General features: G+C 40.9%; 1 protein-coding gene across 5 annotated transcripts in view; it reads right to left on the reverse strand.

Moving 5' to 3' along the window:
* VPS13D (vacuolar protein sorting 13 homolog D) overlaps positions 1–24663 on the reverse strand; it is a 266859-nt gene that overhangs the window by 153048 nt on the left and 89148 nt on the right. For 3 of the 5 annotated variants that reach the window (XM_018060322.1, XM_018060319.1, XM_013970145.2), the window contains 11 exons: positions 24451–24540; positions 20967–21107; positions 18634–18756; positions 16189–16263; positions 12692–12794; positions 11469–11621; positions 9243–9378; positions 7874–7921; positions 5555–5705; positions 5259–5469; positions 1599–1846 (listed from right to left, as the gene is read on the reverse strand). In XM_018060322.1, the coding sequence (XP_017915811.1) occupies positions 1599–1846; positions 5259–5469; positions 5555–5705; positions 7874–7921; positions 9243–9378; positions 11469–11621; positions 12692–12794; positions 16189–16263; positions 18634–18756; positions 20967–21107; positions 24451–24540 (1479 nt within the window). Of the gene's footprint in view, positions 1–1598; positions 1847–5258; positions 5470–5554; positions 5706–7873; positions 7922–9242; positions 9379–11468; positions 11622–12691; positions 12798–16188; positions 16264–18633; positions 18757–20966; positions 21108–24450; positions 24541–24663 lie in introns of all 5 variants that reach the window. The other 2 variants (XM_018060321.1, XM_018060320.1) reach the window with 2 other exon arrangements.

The following is a 24663-nucleotide window of genomic DNA, read 5'->3' on the forward strand; positions in this document are numbered from 1 at the left end:
GTAACTACAGTATTCATTCAACTGGCAGAAACCTTATTAGAATGGCCATCTCTCTTTAGCTGGGGTGAGAATAAATATGGTCTAGAAGTCACACTAGAGAGTCTGAACCGTGTAATAATTAGAAGAATGAAAGTTATCAGTCACAGCTCTGGTTATTCAAGAGTTGACTACACAGGCCCTCAGCTGGGTGTCTGAAACCCAATAAACGCCAAGTATAGGATAAGAGTTAAGGTTTTCTGCAGCCTCACTGCCTGGCTTCAAATTCCCAGTCTGTCCTCACAGCTGTGTGACATGGGACAAGCTATTTAACTTCACTGTGTCCATCTGCCAAAAGGGGATAACAGCAGTATCTACTTCAAGAGTTTCTTATTAAAAGTGATGCTCCCTATAAACAATGAGAGTGAAGACAAGGAGTGCTCAAAGAGCCCATAGTGCTGGAGGGTGGGAGGGCATTTCCATTCTATACAGGGGCTCAGTAAATATTTGTTGAAGAAACATTTAAATATCAGAGCAAAGACCTATTTTTTTTTAAACAGACAAGTAGGGTTGCAGTATTTTTTCTTTTCGAGATTAAGCTCAAGCATTTACGTATTCAAAAATGTAAGCTTTTCCCTGTGGGACACGCTGCTGAAGTTCAATGAGTTTCAGGTTCCTTATCAGTAAAATGGGGGCCACAGCTGTCTCTCTGCCTAAGACATCCATTGTTGTGAAGATCAAATGAGATGACAGAATGAAATCACTTACAAAACTGTAAAAAAGGTAAATATCTACATCCTTATTATTCAACATGTCTACAGCAGCCTTAAAGAAACATTCTTTCTGTCCCAAATCCGGAAGGACCCTCTTGCTACAAGAGCTACAGATTATCATAGTGACTCTCTCTACCTTCACTTCATTCATCCCTACAACTGAAAATGACTTGATGTATTAACTATTCCAAACCTCAATGTCTTCATCAGTAAAATGGGACTCATAACTACTGCTGTAAGGATTACACGAGAATGTGTGTGTCAAAGTATTTGACATACTGCCTGGGATACTGAGCGTGCTTGGCAAACGTTTTCCCCTTTCCTAAAAGAGGAGAGATATATGATTTTGTTCATTCTACAGCTGGTAAAAAGCATGGTTTGAAAAGACAAAATGACTTCCTTTGAGCAACACAAGAAAAAAGGCTATGTTGAGTGCTTGCCTTGAGATCTTTTAGTTTTGTTCAGTTTTTTTGTTTCAACGATTTTCTATGTTAGAAGTTTTGCTTTTTTAACTGCATAAATCCTCTGAGCTGGCGCATTTTTTTCCTTTTGATGTGGATCATTGTTTAAAGTCTTTATTGAATTTGTTACAATATTTTCCTGTTTTATGTTTTGGATTTTTGGCCTGGAAGCACGTGGGATCTTAACTCTTCGACCAGGGATCAAACTCACACCCCCTGCATTGGAACGTGAAGTCTTAACCACTGGACCACCAAGGAAGTCCCTGAGCCAACTTACTGCAGTATTATATGTGCTACGATTTCTCCAAAATGTATGCCAAATAGTCATAAGATATCCACTAACACTTTCACAGAATAATTACAAATAATTATTTCACTAAACCCTTACCCAGTTCAATGTTCTGGGAGGTATCAGCTGTGTGGAGAGCCACCTCCTTGCCAGGTTTCAGTGTCCCATTAATGGGCATTCCTTTAACATAAAAATCAAGTTCACAAGGGAGCAAGTTGCAGATGACCACTGTCGGCAGGAGGTATATGGTATGCCCAGGCTGTCTGAAAATCTGTTTTGCACTGTCAGAAAATATGTTGGAGGGCATGTAATCTGGGTAATTCTCCTTCTTTATGGCCACACAAAACCTGTGATGACAAAATGGTGTAAAAATAATCAGCTTGAATAAAGAGCTTGAATTTTTTCTCCTTAGATGAGTCTGAGACAGGATAACATTTAAATGGTTCAATAATTTGGTAAGATATTTGCAATTTTCAATCCAAACACATTTACTAAGGCATAATCAAATCACAGTAAAAAGTACGGATTTTACATGTTCAGTTTGATGAATTCTGACAATTCTACACACCTCGATAAACACCACCCAAAACCAATTACAGAACATTTCTCTCATCCCAGAAAGTCCCCTCATATCCCTTTCCAATCAATATCCTCCCCCATCATTCAAGCAACCAGTTTCTGATAGTCATCATTAAAAGTTAGCTGTGTCTGTTCTTGAATGGCATAAATGGAATGATACAGGATGTATTTACTCTTTCTGTCTGGGTTTTTTTTTTTTTTTTGCATTAAGTTTTAACCAGATTCAGCCATGTTGTTGTATGTGTCCGTATTTGGTTCATAAGCCATTTTTTAAAAAACTCATTTTATTGATAACCAACTGGGTTGTATCTCCCGATCAATTTAGTGAGAATGGAAATCCTAACAATCCAATTCATGAACCTGATTGTTTTTCCACTTAGTTAATAGGTTTTCATTAATTTTGTTGCTGTTCAGTCGCTAAATCGTGTCTGACTCTTTTGCGACCCCATGGACTGGGGCCTACCAGGCTCCTCTAGCTGTGGGATTTTTCAGGCAAGAATACTGGAGTGGGTTGCCATTTCCTTCTCCAAGGGATCTTGCTGATCCAGGGATCAAACCCCCATCTCCTGCACGGGCAGGCAGATTCTTTACTATCCCTCAGCAAAGCTTTGTAATTCTTAGGGTAAAAGACTGGTGTATCATTCCCTAGACTGATTCCTAAATAATAAAAATTTTTGGTGCTACTGTAAATGGTGTTTCTTAAAATCACATTTTCCATTTGTTCACGGCTAAAATATAAGCATATAATTGATTTCCATAGGTTGATCTGGAATTCGTAAGTCTTGATAAAATGAAGTCTCATACTTTTTAAAGGGCTTCCCTGACGGCTCAGTTGGTAAAGAATCTGCCTGTAATGCAAGAGTCCTGGGTTCAATCCCTGGATGGGGAAGATCCCATAGAGAAGGGAACAGCAACCCACTCCAGTATTCTTGCCTAGAGAATCCAATGGACAAAGGAGCCTGGTGAGCTATATAGTCCATAGGGTCACAAAGAGTTGGACATGACTAAGCAATTAACACACACATGCTTTAAAAAAAAAAAAAAAAAAACCCAAACATTTATCAGTTTTGAATGTTAAGCTTATTATATTACTGGGATAAACTTCACTCCCTGGATTCTATTCGGGAGTATTCTGTTAAGAATTTTTGCGTCTCTTCATGGTGGAATACTAGTTTGTAGTTTTCTTTTTTTCTTTCTTTAATAATAACTATATCACTTTTGGTATCAGGAATGCTGGCCTCTTAAAATGAGTCAAAACTATTCCCTCCTCCCCTACTTTCTGAAAGAGTCTGCAAAGAGCCTGTCTGATTTCTTCCCTAAATGTCTGTAGAATTCACTAGTGAAGTTTTATGGTCCTAAATGTTCTTTGTGTGAAGCCTTTGTATTATAAATTAAATTTATTTAACAGATATTGGGTTATTTGAGTTTCCTATTTCTTTTTTGTGTTAGTTTTGGTGATCTGTATCTTTCAAGAAATTTATCCTTCCAGTGTGGAATTTATTTACATAAAATTGTTTATAACAAATCTTTTAATATCTGTAGGGTGGGTCTAGAGCAATTCTTTTTCTCTACTCCTTATACGGGCAATTTGTGTTTTCTTGCCTCGCAACATGTTTGGTCTTATTAGAGGTTTATCAAGCTTGTGAATCTTTTCAAAAAGCCAATTTTGACAGTTAATTTTTCCTATTGTTTATTTTCTACTTTGTTGATTTTCATACTTCTTTTCTTTTCCTATTTCTCTGTGTTTAGTTTGCTCTTCTACGTTAAGGAAGAAGTTTAGAGCAGTGATTTTACGTCTTCCTGACTTCCTAATGTGAGCATTAAAAGCTACCCATTTCCCTTTAGGACTGCCTTTGCTTCATCCCCCATATTTTAATATGCCTGGTTTTCATTAGTATTCATTTAAAAATATTATTTTCTTTGTGATGTCTTTTTAACCCACAGGTTATTAGAAATGTATCGCTTAATTTGCAAATATTAGGGGTTTTGTAAGCACCTTATTGTCATTGGTGTCTAACTTAATAACTATCACAATAATGAAATACATTGTGAGGGGTTTCAATTCTTTAATATTTGTTGATCTTTGTTTTATGGCCCAGGAGATGGTCTCTTCTGATGAATGTCCGCAGATACTTGAAATAAAAATGCAATTGGAATTGATGGTTAAAATGTTTCATAAATGCCAATTTTAACAAGCTGCCTAACAGCACTGTTCAAAACCATTTATATCTTTATTGTTTTTTTGTTTTATAAGTCACCAAGAGTAGTCTGTTAACAATTGGTAAATCTGGATAAAGGGTATACTGGCATTCTTTATATTCTTCTTGTTCTCCTTTATCATCTTCTTAAACTAAGTATATGCCTGTCTTTGCTATAAAGGAAACTAAAGCTGATCATCTCTCATTTAAACAAGTTTAAAGTCTAAGTTTAGAAAGATCTCACAATAGCAATCCAGTGTTTTTTCTAACATTGACTCTAGTATCATATTACTTGTACTCTTCAGAAGAGGAAATGAGGAGTCTACATGACAATTTTGTCAAAGTCCCCAAGAAAAGTCAGTATTAGATGTACCTTTACCCACATTCCTTTGAAATCTGTCATTTGAAAATTTCCCACCTCTAGGATTTTGCTCCCCAATGTGGGAATCAGAACTTGTCATTGTTTTTTCTTCCCTCTCCAGATATGTACTCTTTTTAAAATAAATAAATAAATACACACACACACACACACACATATACACATACACTTATATATCTATTACCTACATCAGGTCTTAGTTGGGACACTTGGGCTTAGTTGCTCTGTGGCATGTGGGATCTTAGTTCCTGGACCAGGGATCAAACCTGCATCCCCTGCATTGCAAGGTGGACTCTTAACCACTGAACCACAAGGGAAGTCCCTTTCCATGTCTTCTCTTTAAGCTGATGCAGACAGACCACTTTCTAATCGCATATGTGTGAGTACTGGGTTTGTGGTTGTTTCTCCCATGAATATTAGGTGGTAAGTAACAGCCATTCTCCTGCCCAGGGTTAACTCTTGAATTTTTATGAACTCTAACACTTAAGAAGTAAGAACTTTAGGGTTTTCAATAAGCACAAATGAATCACTAAGGGTCCTCAGAGAAAGCATAAAGGGAAAAAAAATGGCAAAATCTACATGGCACTACCGTGCCATGCTTACCTGAAGAACCGGCTTTTCTCCGTGTCCATGGAGTGGCATTCTCGTTTGCTGCTACTGACTTCGGCAGTCTTCACTACATTAGTCCAGTGAATAGGAGCTTTACAGAAAAACACACCCAGTCCTTTGGGCCGGGCCTGCAGTCTCCAAGAAGTAAGGTGTAAAGGCACAGCAAAAGAGTCTCCTGGCATGATGGCGGGAAGGACCACGGGCTCTGCCACAGAAACACGTTAGCACTCAGGCATGTCTCCCACCCCGAAGCCCAGCTCAGGGTACAAGGAGGCAGTGTCAGAACTCACTGTCTGGAGCTGACGGGCTGTCCAGTCTCAGTTCCATCGGCGTCTCAAGTCTGTTCTTCACAATGAGGGCTGATCGGACCGTGATCACCTTCCGAGCACTGCCTTCCATTGTCACTGCAAAGACGACCCGGACGGGTGGGAGTGAAGAGAACTATGGAAAAGAGAGAAATAATAAAAAAAGTGTGGCATTTGAAAATCACGCCAAGTATAATAATAGTGGTCAGAAGGCCTACATAAAGCATCTTACTATGACTATATATCTTCAGTGAAATGAGTCATTAAGCTCTAAAACCACTCTGCTTTAATAGGAGTGAATATCCTTTAATACCCACTATTATAACAGCCAATTCTGAAGAGCTATTTGTACTGGCATGCCTTTCCTAGGAAGAATAACTTTTTTTCCTAAATGTGATGAAATTTACTCAATATGTCCATACACTGTCTGTTGACATACCTATAAAAAGCCAACATTTGGATTTCAAAGAACTTTAAAAGAAAACTTCTTCACAATGATAATAATCTAAGTTCTGCTCAATAATTACTCTTTTTTTTAACAGGACACCAAGGTTCATAAAACTCAAGGTACTAGCTGTTCACTCACTCAGTCATGTCCAACTCTTTGAGACCCCATGGACTGCAGCATGCCAGGCCTCCTGTCCTTCACTAAAACCCGGGATTTGCTCAGTATCCATTGAGTCAATGATGCCATCCAAGATACTAGAGGAAACTGATTTATTTCTGATCTTATAGGTGCAGCTACTGTTTCCTATTTGTGTTCATGTATCCATGCACACATTTAACACACATTTAACACACACTTTGTGCCACTACCATGTGCCAAGAATTTAGGGTTTTGTTTTTTTTTTAATATAAAATTTCACATTAGGTAAAATAGAAGGTTTTTAAAACTATTACTCTGAGTACTCAGAATATATTGATACTGCTTTTTTTTTTATTAGAGAAATAAACGACACAACATCTAAGCTTTCCATACTACTAGTTTTTTCATTAAAACAAACACTATGTGAAAACCAACCTAAGAAACAACCAAAGGAAAAGATCCATGTTTTAAATCAAAACTTCCAGGTAGTTCCAATGCAAAGGAAGAGTACAGATAAACGTACCCTCATGTTTACTGCAGCACTATTTACAATAGCCAGGACGTGGAAGCAACCTAGATGTTAGTTGACAGAGGGATGGATAAAGAAGCTGGAGTACATATATATAATGCAATACTACTCAGCCATAAAAAGGATTGCATTTGAGTCAGTTTAAGTGAGGTGGATGAACCTAGAGTCTGTTATACAGAGTAGGGTAAGTCAGAAAGAGAAAAACAAATATTGTATATTAACACATATTATATCTAGAACCTAATATGATGAACCTATTCGCAGGGCAGGAATAGAGACTCAGACACAGAGAGCAGACTTATGACACAGCGAGGGCAGGAGAGGGAGAGAGTAGCACTGAAACATGTACATTACCATGTATAAATACACAGCTAATGGGAAGGAGCTATGTAACACTGGGAGTTTAACCTGGTGTCTGTGATGACCTAGAGGGGTGGGATGGGATGAGGGTTGGGAAGGAGGTTCAAGAGGGAGGGGACATACATATACCTATGGCTGATTCATGTTGAGATATGGCAGAAACCAACACAATATTGTAAAGCAATTATCCTCCAATTAAAAACAAATAAATTTTTTAAATTAAAAAAGAAAAAATTTTTAAGGTGGAGTACAGCCTCCTAAAGTGTTATCAAAAGGACACAATTATCATGAAAGCCTCCGCTGACGCAGCCCAGCAAAGCCCGGGAGAACGAGGGCCCAGTAACAACTGTCTTAAATCTTGATCTTGTTGCCTCTACGCTTATCTGAAATTTCACATTTTAAAACTTACTATCCTCAGGGAGAAGAAATTATAAGCAAAAACCACAAAACAGCCTTTTAATGTCATCCTGTGGTGATGTTTCAAAAATCAAATGGGGGAGGGAAGCTTACTATTTTTCATTCTGAGTTACTTTCATGTTGACCTTTGGGGGAAAACCTGTAAAATACGTATAGCTGTACAAAGGTTAATTTATATTTAACTTAGAAAATGAGACCTTGGACTAAACCATTTTCCCTTTTTCCCTCCTTCCCTATAATATTCAGTTTCACATACCAAGTTAGGTGAAAACATTTCCTTGCAAGTTCTTTTAAAAGGAAGGAAATCATTAACAGAAAATGGAAAAGATAAATTCCAACCACAGAGTCCAGTGGTCATCAGGAGCTATGTGTGCATTCAGTAAACACAGTGACACAGAAAAATCATACTCACATAAACTTGGGGATGGATAATATTTGTCCTGCTGCTCGGGCTGCCGATCTAAGAAAGATCCCCAAAGTCAAAGAATCAGTACAGAGCTAAGAGACAGACATCGTTAAATTCAATGACAACTTGAGTTGTTTGCAAGGGCGATGTTTATAAATACTCCTGGGTAAAGTATGGTCTACTATGAAGAAAAAGCATCTTGGAAGATATGGGAAAAACAATATTCCTTTTACAATCATTCAATATACACAAAATTCTCCAGGATACATCAAGACAATAGAAAGGTGTCTCTGGGGGGAATTGGTCCTTTTGTTCCTAGATGTGAACTTGGGCAGAAAAAAGTAATCTTGAAAGAAAACTTCTTTTTCTAAGAAACTTGGGGCATGAGACAGACCGTGAAAACATCAGCGTCTTTCAAGAACATATTTCATGAAGCAAGCATGCATGAGGAAAGCTCCCACATCTCTGCAAATTTGTGCTTTCCTAGTCACCACTGGCTACTCAACAAGGAACACCATTATCCCTCGAAGTGTGACTGTCTGGCAAGAGCACCCACGGCGGTCCTATCAGCTGGGATGCCAGCCTCCACCTGCACATTCTGGTCAGGAATGCTGCATTCTCCAGGCTGGCCTCCAACCTCTAGAACTACAGCTGGGTAAAATCAGGGCCAGGGTATGTAAGAGGATGTGTGACCAGAAAATAAACAACAGCGGACATCCGTCTTTATGCCAGAGAGGAGAATTTGGAGACACAGAGCTAGAAGGATCAAGGAGTAGCCTCATAAAAGTGTAGTTAAGATAGAATATAAAGGAAGCATAATGATACGTGGAATAAAGCCAATGTACGTTTGGCAAGCTTGTAAATTGCCAGTTGGTCTAGGTGAGGATAAAATGGAGTTGCACAGGTAGGGTAATATGTGTTGATGCCAATTTTAGGTCCTGTTTTTCTACTAAAACTAACCACTGGCTGGCTTATCTATATGGTGATTATCAGCGCCTCTGACTGACCCAAAATAATCTTGGGTCTTCTTCCCAGCACTAAGAAAAACGAAGAACGAGAAAGTTTCATTTACAATGGATGGCCAACAAGGACCCCACTGTATAGCACAGGGAACTCTGCTCAGTGTTATATGACAGCCTCGATAGGAGGGGAGTTTGGGGGAGAATGGAAATGTACGGCTGAGTCATTCTGCTGTCACCTAAAACTATTACAACATTGTCAATCAGGCTATACTCCAATATAAAATAAAAAGTTAAAAAAAGAAATAAGATTTCACTAGAGCAAGGCTACTACAGGCCTGTCTGACTGCCTGGCTTTCAGGGTGTGTGGCCAAGGCACAACCCTGCCACTGAACACCCTTGCCACAGCCACACACCGTAGAGGATGAGGAATTCTTATCTGGTGCAGCATATCGGAAAAAGGTCCCGACTTTGTCCACAGACACTGGGCTCACTTGCTCCCAGCCATTCACTCTTACTTGCAGTTGATGGATCCGGAGGTCATGGGTGTGTCTGTCAGGCAGAACACGGAAAAAGACATTAAGCACAATCCTATCAAGGGAGGAGTAGAAGCAAAGCCTGAAATCGGATTTACTGCATAATGACATAAAAACCCAGCTGGCCAAACTTTTTGGTGATTACCTAATGCAAGGGAAATCAAGAGGATATTTTTAACTGTGTCTTATGCTTAAAACAAAACTGCAAGATGTACAGAGCTTGAGTAAGAGTGGCAACTGCCCTCCCTCTGTACAAACCAGGTGAACTAACTCAGGTCTGTCTTCCACCCACCCCTACACTTGAACCTTTATGAAATGATAACATCAGCTAAAAGTGGGACAGTGGGGTAGTGAAAATGCTACACTAGCAATGTAATCACATAACCACACTCTTGGAAATGCCTAAAACGACATTTTCTCCTTGGTTCTTTTGTGGAATCTCCAGCTTCTCTCAGAACCACACTCAGTCACTGGGCTTCAGTCCTAGAAGCTTACAGACAGGGTAATGAGACACAGAGCCCGCAGGGTTTTAGGGCTAAAGTGCTCTGCTGAAACTGCAGCAGAAGGCAGTGGGCAGAACAGGAGGAACGGGAGGAAATTGCACATTTAATTCTATTTTAGATTCTGCCTAATTCAAGCCAGAAGCCTGAAATGAGGAATTGGACTTGAGGCTGACAGGAAGGGAAGAGGGGAGGGAGGCAGGGAGTGGGGGACAGGATGCCAAAGGGGGAAACGCCAGAGAAGGCATTTATTTCAATGAATTCAAGCAGAAAGGTGGGACTTGAAATGAGTTACAAAACATGGAAACGGAAATGACAAAAAAGCCAAACCGCTCCTACAAGAGGCAGTGCTTATTAAGAAATACAGCAAATGGTTCTATAATTAGCTTCTCCAGGAACTCTGTGGAACAGAAAAATGCTCACCACTCTTCCCTGGAAATTTTAACATGGTTTCCAGGTACATGTGCCCAGCGCAGAGATTTTTTTTTATAGACTGTTTTTTTCCTAAAAATCACTGGAGGCACCCAAGTTCAGAACTCTTGCCATTAGGGAGTAATGTGCACAGGCACAGAGCTATATGGAAGGAAGAAGTGTTTGAGCAGCACGTCTGCATACAAAGAATCAACGCACCAAGAACACATGTGACCAGAGAAGGCTGAAGCCAGTCTCTGAAGTTTTAGATGTTGAGGCGCAAACGCTCAAATCTTAACTATTCAGTATCCACCAGACAGCTCTTCTACTTAAAAACGTTGGGAAGTAAAAGAACATTTTATTACACATTTTACAGCCTGTCGGTTACCAGGCACAATGTTCTTTCGCATTTATTCCCAGCCTTCAGCTGGTGGCTTTGAGTGCATTAGCAAGTGGTCTCCCTAAGTGAGTTATTCTTAGAATGAGAGTATCTTATGCAGCTTCCCTGGGGGTCCACCGGTTAAGAGTCCTTCCAATGCAGGGGACATGCGTCTGACCCCTGGTCTTGGAACTAAGATCCCTCATGCTATGGAGCAACTAAACCCATAAACCCTCAACGACTGAGCCCATACACTCGAAAGCCTGAGCCTCGCACCTAGAGAGTCCGTGCACCATAACGGAAGATCCCACATGACACAGTCAGGATCCCTCGTGCCACAGCTAAGGTTTGACACAGCCAAATAAGTAAATATTAAGACAAAAAAGAATGAGCGCATCTTACCGGCTTTGCTTCCTAAAACCATCTGCTTGCTGAAAGGGTACATGTGTAGCTTAAAACTCACTGTGCTTTGATAATGTTTTTCATAAGACCATGTCACCAATCCATCATGAAAACCAGCTAGGATGCAATGAACTGGAGGGCAATGATCTGTCTATGCTTCAAAAGTAGTTACATGGAACATACCAGTTACCACCTCACATGTCAAATAAAGGGATAACTGATGGAAAGAAATGTATTCCCAAATAGTCATTATATTTTTTAAAAAAGGAAACACTGGTTTTCTAAATGCCTTTTAAAACTAAAACATTAAAGTCATTAACAAAGGAAAGTGAAGAGGCAAAACACTAGGGACAATTATTTTTATATATATATTCCCCCCCCCTTTTTTGAGGCAAAAAGAAAACCACCTTTTACCTGTGTCTTAGCTTTCCTCTTGCTTCAAATTCAAAGGGAATCTCTTCACCCGTCAGGACTTCTCGCCACTCGCTAACATTGTGAGCATCATCAAGAAGTGTCCCGTTCCCTTCCGGAACCACCCCTGGACTCCCGCTGTGAGACAGTGCAGCCCTGGAACCAAAGCAGACAGTATCAGCTAGTCTCTCTTTCTCTCCACCTCCCTCTCACCCAGAACTCAGGGCTGGAAGCAGAAACTCAGGATGTAATTTGCAGCAATAAGGCCATATAACCTGGCTGCAAAACAGGACCTTAAAGGTCAATAACTCAAGTTAACTTCATAACCAATCACAACATTTGAAACTTTACAAATAGCTGGAAAGCAATCACTGCAGAATCACCTGCTGCCAGCAGTAGGGTCTGGTACCCTAGGGGTTATGTAAGCTAGTTGTGACTTTTAACTATAGTATTAGAAAACCTGAATGAATTTCTTGGCCAACCCAATATTTAAGTGACTTTTTTTTAAGTGACTATTAACTAAAAAGTGACTTAAAAAAAAAAGTTTCTTCTGGAGCACTACCATACTTGGTGGAGGCAGGAGAAATACATTCTCAAATCAACTGATTCTGGTCCTCATTTCATATACTTCACTACTAAATTGGGAAGACAGGCCTGCATTTGGAGAGCTGAACCAAGGTCTAAATCGGCAGAAAGTTGTTAGAGAGCCTTCTCACTTGGTTTAGGTGAACTCATTTGTTCTCCCAACTCCACCCAGTTCCACCTGGACTCAAGTGTGCTGCAGGTTTGGAAGATACTTCGGGGTAGAGGTGAGGGATATGAGAGGTATTTTCAAGCAGTTTTGGAAGAAAAATGGGCAAAACATTTGATTTCATAATAGCATACAGCTTCTCTTAAAGGGGGAAGTAGAAATGAAGACCAAGGAGAAAGGATGGAGTGACTTTTCTTTCACATCCTTAAACTGCTCAACTTTTACTTTAAAAACAATGGATGCCAGGATCAAGATCACAGTTTGGATATTTCAGAGTCAAGATCTACTTCTCTGACTACAGACTCTACGTAAAACCAGAACCTCCATCATAAGTCTCAGCAAGACAGCACGTTATTGATTCAAATGCAATGGATCCTAAGAGCCTCACGGAGGGCCCGCCTTGCTCTGCCGGGTTGGTACACAGGAGCCTGCGGTGATAGAGATGGCACCGGGTGACAGATCCCGTGTTCCTTACCTGGTGGGCGTGGTGGTCAGGGTGGCAAACCACAAAGTACAGCCTGTATGATTCCTCAGAGCAAAAGGGACAAACGGCTGCCGGCGCTTAGGGGCTTTCATCTCTGCTGTGAGCAAACAGAAGGCCGTTAGCGCACGCCCTGACCTGTGCAGGAGAGACCCTCCCCACACCTGGAGGCAGTGCCCACCATGGCCTCTTGTGCAGAGGCTGATAGTGGAGAGAAAAAAGAACGAAGCACCACAGGTGTGCTGACAGGCCAAGCAGGACATCTCCATGTACTCTGCCACCTACTATGAGATGACTCAGTCCCCCAACAACTGACTGTGACGGTTGACAAGTCTCACCTCACAATTCTCCCGTGATTCTTATGGGCAGTAACTCAGGAGAAGGCATTAGACCTAACACGGCTGGCATCAAGACAGACAGACATGAACCTCCACTGCTTCCAAGAAAGCCATTCTAAATGGATAACCTGAACTGCAGCAAGACAGAACACGTGTACTTGTATCACTCTGTTCAAAACACTTGTACTTTCAGGAAGCTTTCTTTTGTATAACAGTTACCCTTGAGTCATACTAAGCACATTTATAAAAAAATAAAAACATCCTTTCCTGTTCTCTTACATATGCAGTTGTGGGCTTTCCTCTCTGGAAGTTCAAAAAGATAACTATCCCAAAGCTATTTAAGAGAAGTTTTTAGCTCATTTTTCTGGCACAGATATCCTCACCATCTGTATTAGGCAGGTTCTATGGAGATGCCAAGAGGAACACAAAATATGGTTTCCTTCACAAAGCAGCTTCTAATCGGGCAAACTGGAGAGAAACACTGATCCATATGAGCCAATTCTAGGGGGAGCTGGACCTGACGATGAACACTGGAAACAGACTGAGGAAGGCTCTCCGGTGCCCGTGCGGCCTGCTGTGCACTCCTGGGAGCACAGGCCCTGGCTCCTACCGGGGCCTGTGCTCCCTCTACTGGCCGCACGAAGAAAGAGCGAAGTGGGAGCAGGAACTACGAAGGCAGCAGCAGCCCAGAAGCCTCCAGGCTGACGTGCTCAGCAACACACACCCAGCCTACAAAAACCGGCGAGGCCCAGTCTTACTCTCTTCTGGCTTTAAAGCACAAAGACAGCCCTCGGAAGACCAGGATCCAAGTGGTCTGCAGCTGTGGAGAAAATGACAGCTGGAGGTGCCTGCAGTTGCCGGCTGAGAAGACTACAGCAAAATTCAATTCATCTTCTAGGACCGTGTGTTTCCGGCCAGCAAAATCAAGAAGGCCAACCCCACCAAAGCCTGCCTCTCCCACCTCTCGAATACGGCACAGGGGCAGTAGGGTTAAGTCAGTGTCACATCTTCTGAAAAGTAACTACTGTTTCCTTTTCCCTTTGTAGCTTCTCAAGTTTTCAGAAGTTAGTGCTCTACACACGCCACAACAAGCCATTTCAGGTTAAGACAAGTTCTGTTCTGGTAAGAACGGCTCAGGGGAGTCTAAGTTAAGTGAGTAGGCTCCAGCGTGTTCCCACAACTTAGTGGTTAGCTTTTTAGAGACACCCCAAATGCATCTAAATATAATCTCCACCTAGAATACGCTCATTTCTCATCCCAATGGCCTCACTTAGTTCCCAAGGCTTGATTTAAAAAAAAAAAAATCAAGTGTTCAACAAGTTGAAAATTAAGGAGTAGCTGTGAGCCTGCTGACAAGAGCAGAGGGGGAGTAAAAAATTTAAGAGCTGTCAGCAGGGTAAACAGTACTCACTGTGGCACCTTGAAAGGAACCTCCCTTTCCTTGAGCCAGAGAGCAGCTTTACTGAAGGAGATAAAGGGCCCAGGAGGAAAAGAAGCCAGATGTGCTTTCATATCCCACTGTGAGCCAGACGCTAAGTTTCCATTTGCAAATTAGATTTAAAAAGAACAGGTGGCAAATAGCTTTGATCACACTGTAACATGGAATAAAGTGCTAGGAACCCATATAAAGGTATTCACGAGTATATGGCTGTGAAATTAAATAGCCTAGGTAGGCACACTGCTAAGGTCCCCAAGCTGATTGTGTGGATTGCATACACCCGCAGAGACTTCAACAGCCTGCCTCACTGAGGATAAAAATATGTGGAGAGGCTCACAAGTCTAAACTCACAGGGGAAGGAGAGGATATCTTCCACACTTAAGAGTCCAGATCAGCTGTGTACCTGGCTTGGGCATAGCGCCACAGGACAAAAGCCCCAAGCTCACCAAAGAGAACAGGATTCCCTGGTAGCCTCAGAAACCTCCTTTGGTGACCAGACCTAATTGGTTCACAGGCTGAAAGAACCCCAAGCTCCTCACGTCCACGTTTAGTTTAAATAGCTCCAGCTGAGGCAATGTCTGCCCTGTGGACCTGATCCCCAGGGAAATGTGACCATTATACACAGTGCGGGTTCTAATGCTCTGTAAGCAGCTCAGCCTATGAGAAAGGACCTGGCTTGTAAATCATGAGAAATAAAGTCCCAGGCCTCTCATGTGAATGGAGGCAAATTACTTAGTCTCTCTGAGCTTTTGTCCCCATGGACTACACAGGAATAATGCTCTGCTTAGCCCAAAAGATGAAATAACAGATAAAGAAAAACTTAGAAGTATAAATTCATGAAACAATGAAGAATCAAGCCTGGGCTTTGGGAGCCCTCTTCACGAACATCAATCCTAGCAAAACCTTTCAGGAAAAAATCATAGTACTGCCCTCATTGACTAATATCCCTGTTCTGAACTCCTAGTAGATGAAGCTCAAAAGGTATATTTTTACAAAATACACTATGACCCAGGATCTGGTGGTGGTAGCCAAGGACAAACATAAATCATTCACATTAAACTGCACTCCTTCACACAAAAGAAGAACTGAACATTTTGGTATTCTAATTCCTTGAAGTTTATGATGTCTGCCTCTCATATTTACTTACCAGTCAAATTCTCAAGAACCCTTAAAGGATCAGAGATAGAAACAAAGAACATTCTTTTTTCTACCTCCTAAGAACCTCAATTCATTTCTAAGGAAATTAAGTTTTTTGTCTAAGCAATTATTGACTGGAAATTTTTTTCTGAGCTCCATTGCTGATCATCATAGCTCCTACTCCACACCGCCCTTTGCATTACCATGAGAATAAACATTCACAGAGTAGTCTATAAACAAAGACTTGCTGCAGGAGGACGGTTGTCTTGATTTTCAGTATAGACATCACCTCTAACTGACACTGGATGTTTCTGCATCATACACTGTGGAGTTGATTTCATTTCCACTAAAGGTTAAAAAGCAGATGCAAGAGACAGAATGAGAATCAGCATGTCACTTCCTTCTAATACAAGACGGCACTTTGTCCATTAGTTGGAAATGATCTTTCCTGTTACTAAAACAAAGTACTCATAACTGGGTATACCCCCATTTGGCTCCCGTGTTCACAGAAAATAAGACGTACAAGGCAGTTCTTGAAACAGGAAAATAAAGCAAGCCCTCGCTTGGCTGTACTGTACCTCTAGCATAGATCTGGTGCTCTAGGTTAGTCAGACTGGCTGTACTCCTAGTTCTAAGGTAGACAAGGGGGAGGCCTGGTAGACAGGAGAGACAAAGTTAGAGGGTGAGAACCAATACAGCGAAAAAGAAGATTCGTCTCCGAAACAGCGCAAACAGTGTACATTACAAACACAGCGAGCATCATGCACTTATTGGCTTATTCCTTTGGTGATCACTAGGCGCTCACGAGGCACTTGATGAGGTGACCCAGACAGCTTTAATGCTGGCTTTTACTGTGGAGCCTGTGTCAACAGAGCATGCTCCTTTTTTTCTCTGTTGGGGAAAGAAAATGTACTCACATTCACTTGGAACAGAATGACCAGCCTTTTGAGGATTTTTAATTTAAAGCATGCTTGTTCTCACACGGCATAGAAAAGTTACCAAGAACAAGCAGTACAGATTTTAGTGGGAGCTGCTCCGCTCCAACTGGAAACGGTGGTAGCAGTAGAATGCTAGCCCCCCACAGGTCTCAAAAATTCAAGAGGAATAATCAGCCTGTGTTCCAAGGCTATAGTCTCAGCTGAGGAGTTATGTCATGGTCTTACTTACATTACATGTTAACCATGAACATTTCTAGAACATGTTTTTTTTAACATTTCCATAAAAGGTCCCTGATTACAAAACTAATGAATTAAGGTGCCATGCCATCCAGGTTTACCTACGGAATCTCAGCCCTTACTGAGCAAAGCCAATGATAATGTCCAAAAAGAGGCCATTATTTTCTTTCCCAGCCAAAGAAACAGTAAGAAATCAGTGGCTCCCTTAGGCTGAACTTCATATTAAGAACCTCTAGTTCAACGGCTTATTTTGAAGCTGGCCTGAATAAAATGCACAAATCTGGGGGGGATCATTACTAAATATTCCAGAATAAGAGCTGAAGGTTTGTGATTTTTCAATAAGATCCAAACCGACTGACGTTGGTTTGGACAACAATTACTTTAGCAGGCCTAGTAGAAGCATATAATCCCACTTGCTATTCTATCATCCAAGAAGTCTAAATAAGCAGAGAGTTTGGAAATTTAGGTATGTTCACTCATGCCTAATTAAAAAGATACATTAAAACTTTATAAGCCTAAGTAACCACAAAAATCCATAAGTAAATAAAAATCTAGCTTTAATTTAGCACAGGCATTTACCATACAGTAGCTTATTAACTATAAAGAAGGAGGAGATGTTAAAATAAAAGGTGAAAGAGGGACAAAAGAAAGTCCTTCATCAAAATCCTAAAGATTCAGCCTTCTCAGTGTTTGCACTGAGTCTGGATTTAAGATCCCTCTGCATGAATAATGTTTTTAGAAACACACTCTTTAGGACACATTACATATTACAAAGATTATTTAGAGCCTTCTGGGTAGACTCCATTACATTCTCTCAACACACAAATGGGGAAGGTCAGAGAAGGAGCTAGAATTGAAACTGATGATATCTGAGAAGCCCTGGCTTCCAAGCAATGGCCTTGAGACTCAGAAGCAACAGCCTGGGAACACACAGAGCAAACAGAGCTGACGTGGCCTTGTTCCTCCTTCAAGAAGTACAAGGCAGATAGAAAATCCATTTATACACCCTGAGGAGAGACAAACCAGTTCAAATACTTCGTACACTAAGAAAATCCATCTTCCCGTGACACGTTTGCAGACCAGATGGAATAGTTACGTATTCATGAGCTATGTGAAGTCCGGCCAAGACTCCCCAAAGAAACCACACTGAAAGAGCTGGGGCTGAGTTGAATTTGGATGACAATGGCTTGCGGAACAACCAAGGACCATGCCGTTGGCCATCACAACCTCCCCAGCTCGGAGGAAATCAGAGCTCCATGGGGAAGCGTTAAATAAGAAAAGAAAACATTGTTAACAGAGAACACACTGACTTCTCTACCGTTCAGAGGCTGGGCATTCAATTCTCTTCTCCTTTATAGTACAGACCCGCCCCCCCCACCCCCCCCACCCCGCCCGCGAAACAATTGCTTCCACGTGGGAACCCGCCCTCCCTCTCTTCAAGAATATCCAAACTCTCTAATCTTTAGATTTAGACACCTGAAAAGATGTTCTTCAAAATCCAGGCCCAAAGTCCAGTCAATTTGCTCTGCTGGGCAAAACACAAACTGACCAATGGCTGCCCCAGTGCATTTTCAGGTGCCCTAGTTCATGCGCCACGTGACCGGAATTCAGGAATGGCATACGGCAGGTCCTTCTCCTCCCACAATGGTGGAATGAGAGGTGAGAGGAAAAGTTCAGCCAGAAAAAAAAAAAAAGTCCCTTCCACAGAATAAAACAGTTGTAGAAGGCAATCGGAATTTCCTGTAGGTTTTTCCATAGAAAATGATGGTTCTATTTGAATTTCTCACTGAAACATGGCTGTGTAGGTCAAAGGTGATTTAGTCAGACATGTGCAGAGAAAAACCTTACTTTGTCCAAAGCATGGAGGATCCACTGACGAGCCCATCCAGTCTTCAGATGGGGTGGGGTCTACTTCCTTGTCCTGTTTACAGTAATCTGCCATCCACGATTCCTTGGTACTTATGTATTGGTCTAGGAAAAATTCCCCAAAGATATTGAGAACACAAATGGTAAAGATTGAGAGTTCAAGTCAGATCAATTCAATTCAGCAAAACAAGCTTTTATCGAATGCCTGCCTAAATGGGGGGCCCTATGCTAGACTCTGAGAAAACTGGTTCCCTAAAGAACTTCATGCTCCACTGGAAGAAATGAACGTTAGCAAAAACAACCATCACCACAAAACTACCCCATACTGTGAAAGGAGCTAAAAGAAAAATACAAAGTGCTATGGGAGCCTATAACAGGGGAAGGTTTATTCTGCATTGGGAGAAGTGGAGGAACAACACAGCCAAGTGCATGGCAATCACCAGAGACGTGAGGACCTTTGTTATGGGTCTTGAAGCAGGGATGGTTACCAATAGGACTAGACAGGATATTCCAGGCAGAAAGAACAGCACATGTAAAGACTTTAAGATATGAAAGCACACGTCACACTTAGGGAACACAGAATACTGTGGTGTGACTCTGGTATAACATGCTGGGGTATAAGGGACATAGCAAAGAAGTCTAGGAAAGAGAACAACTTGCTTTGTGAAGAGCATGGCATGCCATGCTAAGGGGCAGGGTTTGGAGGCAGAAAGACCAGCTAGGAGGCCACCAAACTCAGGAGGCTGAGATCCAGCTGACAGTTCTCCGGAAGTGGCTTTACTTTTTCAACAGGATAATTATAACAGGAAGAGCAGGTTAACAAAGTTATTACACACCACACTTGGATAAAGACCTTCTTTACTAATTAAAATATCACACTTTTTAAACAAGGATGATTAGTTTCTGGTTTTCAGCTCCAGTATTTGGCTATAGAAACTGTATTTCTTTAAACACTAAGAGGTCACAGCAATGTTTCTGGGTTTCAGCACAATTTTAGAAATAAGGAATTAAAGGTTAAAAAAATAAAACAGCTTTACCAATGACAAGAATGCTTTTTAGAGGATATTTTTAATTAGATAATCATAAGAAATATATCAATAGAAATCTTTTGTTTGAGGTAAGCTCTTATTTACCATGGCTTTTCAAAACACTGTCCCAAACTTTATCTAAACTTCCAGATGAACAGATTATATAAGAAATAACAGAGAAGCCAAAATAATATAGAAGAATCATGAGATCTATTTACCATTACATTGCTGATATTAATGAAACCTACAAATGTAAAACTGTTTTTAAAACTTAGGAATCAATAAACTTCTGGTCTTGTTTCACTACATATTCTCTTAACTCTGACATGGAATAAGACAATGGATATTCTACGAGACTCAACCTAACACATACCCTGAACAAAGTTCACAGATTTGCAGAACAGTCTGCCCTCCATATCTGTGGGCTCTGCAGGCAGATACAGAGGGCCAACCATATTCACCGCACTAGGCCATTTTACACAAGGGACTTGAACAGTCACAGATGTGGATGGGGGCAGGGGAGGTGAGGGGTAGGGAGTGTGGTGCTGGAACCAATCCCTTTGGATTCTGAGGCACAACTGTAGCATGTGTTACTATCACTCAGACACTACAGTGTTACCAAAAATCAGAGCCTACAGATCAGTAATTCAACCAGTGAATAAGTTTCATGGTGAACAAAGGCACTATCTCACTGTGTGATAATGTTACTATTCTTCTGATATAAGGACAAGTATAGGGACAAGATTCTGACTCAATACATTGAATCCAGGAGTGTACATTTCAATATTGTCAAAGACACTTTCAGAGCTCATGCCATTAGCTTGACAACCCGTTAACCCAGTGATTTTTAGAGTTATATCAACACGATAATTGATGAGAAACAGCATAGACAACTGACGTTGCTCTAAAGACAATCAAAATCATACATTTCAAGAATTATTCAGTGAATAGTGTGAGAGAAATGAATCTAAACTCACTTCCAGGACATTTAATAAACCCCAGTGGCCAAGCATCATGGGGAGAAACTTCATCATGGACATGGGTATTTCCCACATGGTCTAAGCTCTTGCTTAAGCACCAAGAGCACCAGCATAGGATGCTACTTCTGGAGCAATGGGGTAAGGAGCACCATGAAGCCAAGTTAGGGTTTATCAGGAAAGCAGCTGTGAGGAGTGAGCGATGTCTGGTACAGGCCCAGGCAATTGTTAAACCAGAATTAACAGCCTTCCAGACAAGGAACGTATGCACAGAAGGGTACCAGTGTCCGAAAGACAACTTTCCACTCACCAATTAGCACAGAGGTGATGTTGACATCCAAGCGCTGTTTGGCCTTGGCTTCCAGCTTCAGTCGAGGAGGATGGAGACGACTAGCAGCCTGTTGTTGCCAGGATACAGAGCATGGCCAGGGTTCAATAAATGGCTCCCAGCCTAGCAGAACACAGGAAATAAGACATCTGCTCAGCAGATACCAAGAGTTTACAGGGGAACACCATTCACAAATGCTCAGCAAGGACATACTATGGATAACAGCTTTTTATTTCCAACTTGATTTTACACAGAAGGCACCCTCTCTAGCTTCAGGTTACCCTACAGATGTCTGTGCTGTCTCAAGGACATGGGCAGCAGAGCATACATGCACCCCAACCATGGTCTTCCAGTGGTGGGAGGAAGGCAGGCAGGCGGGACGTGCCCTCTTCTATTAAAGAGCAGGCAAGCCCTGTTTTTGATACACTCAAGATGGAAAAAAGTGTCTCAGACTCAGGTTGGAAAAGTAAGTGTCAGTGGCTGAAGTAACTACTAAATTTAACTACCCTCTTACATCAAGAACCATTGGTTGAATAAATAGGTATATTCAGCAATTTATTGAGTTTTTTGAAATTTTCATCTTAAAATGTGTCATATGTACAAAAGGAATATTTAAACAACATTTACGTATGGTTTAAAGAATAAAATCACTGCAAATGCTCATGTACCCTCTACTCAGCTTATGAAACAGAACATTAGATGTGCCTTTTTTTTTTTTTTTTAACAGATGGAAAGTTATTTTATTGGTAGACATGTACTTTACAGGCTACATTTATAACATTTGCTTGTTATGAAGCCAGCCCCTCTGAATAATGAGGCTAATTTCAAAAGCACAAATATTTGAAAATTCACAGCCATGGATACACTTGCAGTTTATATTTTTAAAATTTATTTACTTATTTTAGTGTAGATGATTTACAATGTTAGTTTAATTTCAGGTATAGAGCAAAGTGGTTCATATGTATATAGATACTCTATTTCAAATTCTTTTCTATTAAAAATTATTATAAGATACTGAATATACTTTCCTATGCTCTTCAGTAGATCCTTGTTGGTTATCTATTTTTTTTTTTAATTTTTAATTTTTTTTTAAATTTTAAAATCTTTAATTCTTACATGCGTTCCCAAACATGAACCCCCCTCCCACCTCCCTCCCCACAACATCTCTCTGGGTCATCCCCATGCACCAGCCCCAAGCAAGCTGCACCCTACGTCAGACATGGACTGGCGATTCAATTCTTACATGACAGTATACATGTTAGAATTCCCATTCTCCCAAATCATCCCACCCTCTCCCTCTCCCTCTGAGTCCAAAAGTCTGGTATACACATCTGTGTCTTTTTTCCTGTCTTGCATACAGGGTCGTCATTGCCATCTTCCTAAATTCCATATATATGTGTTAGTATACTGTATTGGTGTTTTTCTTTCTGGCTTACTTCACTCTGTATAATTGGCTCCAGTTTCACCCATCTCATTTGAAGCTCCTGAACAACACTCCCCACCAAACCTCTCCCACTCAACTCCATTAGCTTGAATTTTTAATAATTCCTGTGTTCTTCTTTGTAGTTTTACCATCCATGTATACATTTCTGAAGAATAAATACATTAGTGTGTCCCGCTAATGTAGGGGGTCTTCACATAAATAGAATCCAACTGTGTGTATTCTTTTGCAAGTTTCTATTTTTGAACAATAACATGTCTTTGAGATCCACTCACACTGATGCCATATATCTGTGGTACATTATTTTCACCACTGAGTTCCAATCCACTTATGAACATACCACTTTGTTTATCTATTCTACTGCTAAGAGACACTGCATTTGATTCCAGCTTTGCTGCTATTTGGAAACCCACTACTAAAGCGGTCTTTTTTCACTTGTTTTCTAGAACACATAGGAGACTCTCAAGGGCGCAGATCTAGAAGAAGTATGTTGAAGGGTTGCCAAGTATGCTTACAGGTCACGTCAAATTGTTTTCCAAAGTGGTTGTCCCAATTTACAATTCTGACCGTAGGAAACGACACTTCTATGGCTCCTATCTTCACCATACTTAGGTCTGTCACCCTTCCTTTTTGCCCATCTGTTGGATGAGAAAAATGCTATCTTCCTGTGGTTTTAAAGACGGCTTTTCAAGGCCAGTTAACTTTTCCCTAAACACAATCCACCGGCCATAGATGAGGTGATTTACTAATACAAATCCAATCTAACATGTAGCTTAACATTGGTACGTTCATCTCCTCACGCCGTTTAGTGCTTAGTGACCTGAATGTGTTCCTGCAACTGTAAAAGTAAGCAATACTTGCTCTGGGAAAATAAGTGATTCTCAAAAAAATAGCTACCATATGCCCTGTAAAACTTTCTCTCAACTAGCAGGGCTGGGACCATTATTCTGAAGTTAAACATTTTGAATAATTAGGAAAAAAGAGTGTTGCCTTTAAGTGAATCCAGAACAGAGAAGGGAGAATGTTAACTAACATATAAAATTGAATGTGACACGTACTCTAGAACAATTAGCAGGCAGCAAAACACACTGGAAGCTTAATTTTCCACTGACTTCAAAGGGAGCAACTGCTCTTCAACACTACTTGGTTTACTCTGTCCATACCTACAAAGAACTCTCTTTAAGGTAAAGAATGTCACAGCTCAAACTGTTCAGCCCTGTTACCAGATTGTTCTTGAATGTCCATCTGTATAGATCCTTACCCTGGTCTTTCCAATGGAAGGAAAGACATATGAAAATCACTTGCACTTTATCCAGGTTTATGTCTCTGGAAGAACAGCTTGCCCTGAGCAACAACGTTCTTCTTTAGGGAATAAATAAGGCAGGTTATACTCATTTACCAGCACTAATGGTAAAGAATCTGCCTGCCAACGCAGGTGACATAAGAGATTCAGGTTTAATTCCTGGGCAGGGAAGATCCCCTGGAGGAGGGCATGGCAATCCACTCCAGTATTCTAGGATTCTAGCCAGAATCCTAAGGACAGAGGCACCCGGCAGGCTGCAGTCCATAGCTTCACACAGTCAGACACAACTGAAGCGACAGTACGTATGCATGCAAGGCAGGCTATTTGCTGTCACTGACTCAGTGCTCTTCTAATGAGACAAGCCCAGTAGGAAGTAAGGAGCCCTTAAGTTTAGAATGTGTGTGGGCTTAAATCTCACTTGAAAGTTAGCTGCTCTCAGGGCCAGACGAGTGATCCTTCACTACTGAGCAATTTCATGTTCTGAAATGAGCCAAACTCCAGGATCAAAAAGAATTAACTATGAAAACTTTAAATAATTCTGTTGTGATATACTAAATATATTTTTAGAAATATGAAAAAAATCTGTGTCTTTTGTGCTTGTGCCTTCTTTTTCATCTTTCCCTGTCCTGTCCCACTCCTTTGCTTCATGTAAGATTTACCTAGAGATAGGCCCAGGCAAATGCTAAAGTGTATGTTTTAAATCCCATGATAATTATACTGACCTGACAGAGCACGGTTATAATAATCTCCAGAAAGGGTGAAGTGGGCGTAGCCTTCAGGGCTAGTTCTTACATGCTGCAGAAAATTTAGACCTGCAATGAAAGCAAATCTTATTGCAATGGTGGGGCGGAAACAACCAAAACTTTCTGCTGCTGACACAGCATACTAAAGAGATGTTAGAAAAACAAACACAAAGATACAGAGAACAGAGTAAG

This window comes from Capra hircus, chromosome 16 (assembly GCF_001704415.2).
Source record: "Capra hircus breed San Clemente chromosome 16, ASM170441v1, whole genome shotgun sequence".
Lineage (NCBI taxonomy): Eukaryota > Metazoa > Chordata > Mammalia > Artiodactyla > Bovidae > Capra > Capra hircus.